Source organism: Merops nubicus, unplaced genomic scaffold (assembly GCF_000691845.1).
Source record: "Merops nubicus isolate BGI_N331 unplaced genomic scaffold, ASM69184v1 scaffold12528, whole genome shotgun sequence".
Taxonomy (NCBI): domain Eukaryota; kingdom Metazoa; phylum Chordata; class Aves; order Coraciiformes; family Meropidae; genus Merops; species Merops nubicus.
The window spans coordinates 21596-27271 of NW_008623696.1; the positions used below are offsets into that span (position 1 = coordinate 21596).

General features: G+C 44.9%; 1 protein-coding gene across 1 annotated transcript in view; it reads right to left on the reverse strand.

The window, feature by feature from the left end:
• The window catches only part of MYO7B (myosin VIIB), a gene marked incomplete at its 3' end in the record, with an annotated part of 42436 nt that overhangs the window by 21045 nt on the left and 15715 nt on the right, over positions 1 to 5676 (reverse strand). Inside the window, exons 18-24 of the mRNA XM_008945163.1 lie at positions 5419 to 5517; positions 5183 to 5277; positions 3537 to 3621; positions 2345 to 2563; positions 1641 to 1742; positions 892 to 1068; positions 3 to 162 (exon numbers count right to left, since the gene is read on the reverse strand). Coding sequence (XP_008943411.1) covers positions 3 to 162; positions 892 to 1068; positions 1641 to 1742; positions 2345 to 2563; positions 3537 to 3621; positions 5183 to 5277; positions 5419 to 5517 — 937 coding nt within the window. The remainder of the gene's footprint in view (positions 1 to 2; positions 163 to 891; positions 1069 to 1640; positions 1743 to 2344; positions 2564 to 3536; positions 3622 to 5182; positions 5278 to 5418; positions 5518 to 5676) is intronic.

Here is a 5676-nt window from a genome sequence, read left to right on the forward strand (position 1 = left end):
CCTCCGGATGTGGGTGTGTGTGGAAGAGCCCTGGAAATAAGTAGCTGCAAACTTGGGGAAGGTGTACTCTTCCAAGCCATCAGCTTCCTCTTCTAGCTCCACACTCATGGGAACCATGTCCAGATCCACCTCTTCCAGCTTGTTAGGCTTTGTTTCCAAGTCCTGTGCAGAACATAAGGAAGAAGCAGATTTTCTTTCCCTGTACCATGATATTCTTATTTTACATTCTTTTTTTTTTTTCCTTTTTTCTCTTTTTTTTTTGTGGCTTTAGGTCCTCCAGAATTTGGCTTTCCAGCTACCCCCAAAGCCATTTTCAGCTACTACCAACAGATCACTGGGACTCAGAATTTGTCCTTCTGAGATGCATCCATTCCATATGACCTTCCTGTCTTGGTCTGCAGCAAGAACATTATTGATGGAAAATCCAGGTTTTATCTCCTTGCTCACATCCTGCACTAAACCAGACCATTCTACTCTGCCTAATTCCATCTTCCACAGCTGTCAGTGTATCTCAAAGTTTACTTTTGCATGGGATAACTTGGGTCAGGAGCTTCCAGCTTCTTTCAGCTGGAGAATCACTGAGAGCACTGTCAGGGGAACATGTGGTTTGTGCCAAGACACAGCAAGTGGCACTATTTGGGGAGGGTCTGCTGGGGCAAAGAAACAAATATGCAGTACCTTTTGAAGACACACAGTCCCCAAACTGCATGTGGCCAACAACTTTTGGGAACTGATCTCTGAAAGCAGATCCCAAAACAATTCTCTGGATGACTAATCCGGGTGATTCTTTCACTGTACAGAGGTCCATTAAAGAGAATTGACCACTGCTGGAATTCCAAGTGTCAATGGACTTACATAAGGGATGAACACGACCCATTCCCAGCTCTGTACCTCAAAGCCCAGAGGAGCCTGTCCTTCTTGGCCTCCGATCATAGAAGGTAAAAACCCAAAAATTTTGTCCACCATTTCTTGGTCACTGAGAACGTCATGATTTGTTGGTTTATTAGCAAGTGCATTCTGCCTTTGTCTGTCTTCTTCCTCCTCTCTCTCCAGAGCAGCCAGGTGTTCCTTTAAACATAGAAGCTGGTTAGGCATGACTGGGACATCATTCTCCTCAAATGGATGGGTGTGGAGATGAAACACATTACAAAGGTGTTGTGAGAGTGAGGTCCAGCTCTGCTACTGCAGTGTTGGAATGTGAGGTCAAATGTTGCTTGTGCTAAGCAGTCACAAAGATCTAGGACATCAGCAGCAGGGCCTTGCTCTCACATCTGTCCTTCTAGACTGTTGGCCTGTTGGTAATGTACAATTTTTTAAGAACTTTATCAGCAAGAGATAATACAGGAAAAGCACAAAATTCCTAACAGCAGAAACCCCCACGTTATTTAAAATTTTAAAATGTTTGTGCCAAGGGGTTGTAATAGCATTGTGCATGTTTGGCTGAAGTGCCAGCTCTCATGCAAACAGAAATGTGTGTTTGCCTCATCCCATTTCTAAAACACCATTACAAACAGGTCTGTAATGCTTCTGATTGAAATACAGTAGTGCTCAAACCTTTGAGCCAGTCTGCAGGTGTGAGCTGAGCAAGCTCTGTCAGCCAGAGAACACAGCATTCAGTGTTCCTCTGCCAGCATGCCTACCTGTTCTAATCTCAGAGCTTCTTCCCTTGCCTTCACTGGTCCAAGGACTTGGATGAGACGTTTCTCCTCTTCCAGGCGGATGTTCCTGGCTTCCAGCTTGCACTGGTTCTGTGGACAACAGGATCATGCTGGGACTGTGGCCACAACTGCTGAGCTGTCCCCCCTCTGCCATTAACGAGCTGTCCACACCAGAACCTTAAGTTCTAGATTGGGCATTTTAGGCCACAGTCCACAGGCAGAAATCTGCAAACTGTTTCTGTCCTGTTTGTACAGCAGCAGTACAGAAAGGAAACCCCAGAAAGGGCTCCTGTGTGCTGTGCAGCACCGAGGCAGTCGTGCAGGGTTCCCTCTGGCAGTGTGTACTGAGATCTCTTTTGCACAGATCCCTGAGTGACATTATCAGCCCTTCCTGCAGAAATTGATCTCCCCTTGCAGGACTGACTGATGAGCATGCAGTTCTTACCTTTTCTCCTCCCTTCTGTCAAAAACACTTCAGCTCTGTCAACGAAGTTTTGACCCATGATAATAAACACAGAAAATGAACATAAAAAAGATCAAGCTGCTTAAAATTCTTTCATACTTGACAAGAGTTCAGAATAAAATATCCCAGAATAAATATCCACATTGAGTGCTATGCTGTGGCAACATTTGCTGATCATTAGATGTCTATTGGAACGTTATAGAAACAGAATGTGTGAGCCTACCTCCCTCTTCATCTTCTGGTAGGTCCGTCGAGCCAGCATGCCCCTGGCATATGCCTGTATGACACACACAGCTCTCCTCTGCTCGGCTAGCTTCTGCCGGGTGAGGTAGCCACGGCACAGGGCCTGGAGCCTGATGATGTGAGCCCGGGTTGCTGAGTACTGCCTTGCAACCTGCCGGCTTCGGTAGAGCGCCTGCAGCCGCCCAAAACCCAGCAGCGCCTGCAGGGGGCGGGGGGGAAAGGAGAGAGATGGTTCAAAACCAGTAAGCTGGGATGAGTAAAAGATACAAAAATGCAGTAACTGGTAAAGACACTGGAAGGGGCTAATGCAATACTGCCCTTTATGGTTTATTTTCTGCCAGTAATAGGCTTGTGAAACCAGGTTATATTGAGTTCTTTTGGGGAGCTGGTCTAGGGAGTGGCACCAGGAAAGTGGGATTATGACAAGGGAAGGAAGAGAGCACAAGAGGAGTTATGTGACTAGAGGGATGCATATGGACAATCCCAAGAGAGGCAGCAGAGGAGTGCAGGACAGCAGCCTGGCCTCAGACAGGCATTGCACCACTGTTGCAGACTAGAAAACACTTCTGACTGAAACTGGCAGTTTCTCCTCTTGCCCCTTGTGAATGGGGGATATATGATATATGTGATATAATAATCCTTGCCACACAAACACACAATATGTGAGTGCCCCCAGTGTGGTGTAGCTTTCCTCACCCAGAAAACACACCTTCTGTAGGAAATCAGCCAATATTCTTAACCATGTGAGACTGATATAATGATTTTTCTGGTAATTTTTTACAGATTCCCAGTTTTCCTGTAATGGTTCTGGAAGACACTTTGCTTGTAGCATGGTGGGGATGCACAAAGACTTGGACTCCTGACTAGAAGAAGTGAGCTCACTCATATGTCAGGTCACTGGAACCAGGCCTGACAGAGGTTAGTTGGGTTACTGCTTCCCCAAAAAGCAGAAATGTCAGAGGTTCAGCAAGCCCTGAATGGTCCCAGAGCCTTCCCCAGGGGTTGAAACCCTTCTTTACACCCTGCCATCTTGCCTCTCCTCCCTTCAGATGTATCTTCATTCCAAATATTCCACTCAGTCTGTCATGGCATAATATATAAACATATAGGCACACAAAGTATATGTGTGTGTGTATATAGAAAATAAAGTTATATATCCACCTGCATCTTACCATTCTGAAATCCTTCCTGCAGCAGTAGCCTCGCCAGGCTGACTGAATGGCTACAGCAGACTTCCTCTGCTTCAGAAACTGCTTCCTAAGCAGACAGACAGGTGAGGTGAGAAACAATATCCTGTTTCTTCTGCTTCTTACGATAATAGTAAAGAACAGTGGTGATTTTTTCCTTTTATGGGATGTCTATGGTCTAATCTCAGCCTTTTCTGCTGTCTAGGAACACTAGAGTCAGGCAAGCTGGCTTAATTATTACTAGACCTCTTGCCAGGGCAAATTTGAAGCTCAGGAAGGGCTATTCTTCCTGCTTCTGAAGTATTATGAGAGGTATTATGCCCAAGAGAAGTATTAGGTTGCAGCAGAAAGATTATCTCTGGTCAGATACCTTTGTACCACATCCTTCAAAATCATCCTCACTCAGACATTTTGTCTGCTTACATGTTCTCCATGCTGAGGGAAAGGTCAGAAAAGTCTGTTTTGCTTGATCTTTTCTGTAAATAAAGGCCTTGGGAGATTTCACTTAGGCACAGCTCATGCTACAAGTGAAGAGTTGAGCTCACAGTGGTTTCCTGTTTGCTTTGCTATCCATTTGCTGGTAGGAAGGATGAGACAGAAGTACAACTAATCCACCTTGATACATCTGAGCTGGCTTTGCCCTTGATGATGCAAAATTACTCATAGCAACTGCAGACCCAATTCATTGCTGTGATGGGAGAGCTCTGTATGAACTGGAAAAGCCCTTGCATCCAGCCTGGATAAATTAACTTCCCATCTGATGCCCACTTGCTCCCCAGTGTCCTAACTGGCAGGACTAGGAACCCATCCAAGCAAGATGAACTTGCCATGGTAGAAGCTGTCACACTGTGACTGGCAGAAGTGGCACACAGCTCTGATGGCTTAAAAATAAAAGTGAGGTGAGGCTTTTAGGGAGAGGTGATACTCTGTTAGGGAGCAGGCAGAGTTTGGAAAGAAAAAAAAAAAACTTATTTGTGTCATGTTTTTTAGTTCTTGCTTCTCTACTGTCAGGAATATTTCTAAACCACACCAGGATTCAGTCCTATGTCATGGTTCTGACTGGGGATACAAGATGAGTAAGTAGAAATCAAGATGTAAAGCATTTAATGAGGACAAACATTTACTTCACAGTCACTAAATTTAACTTCTGATGATACTTCAAACTAAACCAGACAAAAAGCAAGAACTGTGATCTTCAGCAAAGAGAAGGACTGGTTAGTTTATATTCTAATTCTTTTCTCTGTCTTATATCAGATAAGCATCCTAAATAAGAGAGTTCTTGTAGCTCTGAGAAGGACACAGATTCCATGGGGATTTCCTGCTTCCCAGATGCTTACTCTTCACTAGAAATACTGAGTGCAGATCCTCCTTCCAGTCCTTCCTTGTCACACAAGCTGCCTGTGCCACAGCTCTGCATTTTGAAAGGTATCATGAAAATAAACTGAGCCACAAAAAATCTTTGTGCACAATCTGCACAGATGCACTGTTAAATGAGCACTGAATTTAGGGAGAGTGGAAGGTATAGACTGATATACTTCATACTCAAATATGCTTTGCAGAGTGTGTTAAGCTGCACCACAAAGAATCACTGCTTTAAACCAAAGCAAATTCCCTTTTGTAAGGTCACTGACCTGTCCTTCAATCCTCTCATCACCTTCTGGATGAGAAGAACCTTATCTGTGAGTATATGTTGGCGTTGCAGCTCCAATACTGTGTCATGATAATCCTGTGAAAAGAAAAGGTGAATGTGCCAGCTGAGCAGCCAGCCAGTCCTTCTGGGCCACCACTCTTCCACAAGCAGGTCAAGCTATACTGTGAACACCCTGTTTTTCAGGAGAAGAGACAATAAACTGCCCTTTTTACTTACTTTAAGGAAAATCTTGGTCTTTCCAGCTTGCCAGCTTTCATCCTTGCCCAGCACTGCTTCGGAGATGCTGATGCAGCTCTGGCGGGCGTCGTTCTTCAGCTGAGGTGCAAAAGCATTATCATGTTAGGGCTTGGCTGTGGAGCAGGGCAGCTCTCCTGTGTAAGGATCTATTGCTCTGCACTCCAAAGGGCAAAGGACCAAAACAGAGGAGATCTTACAGACCTCTGAGCTGACAGTGTAACAAATGAAAGCGGTTCA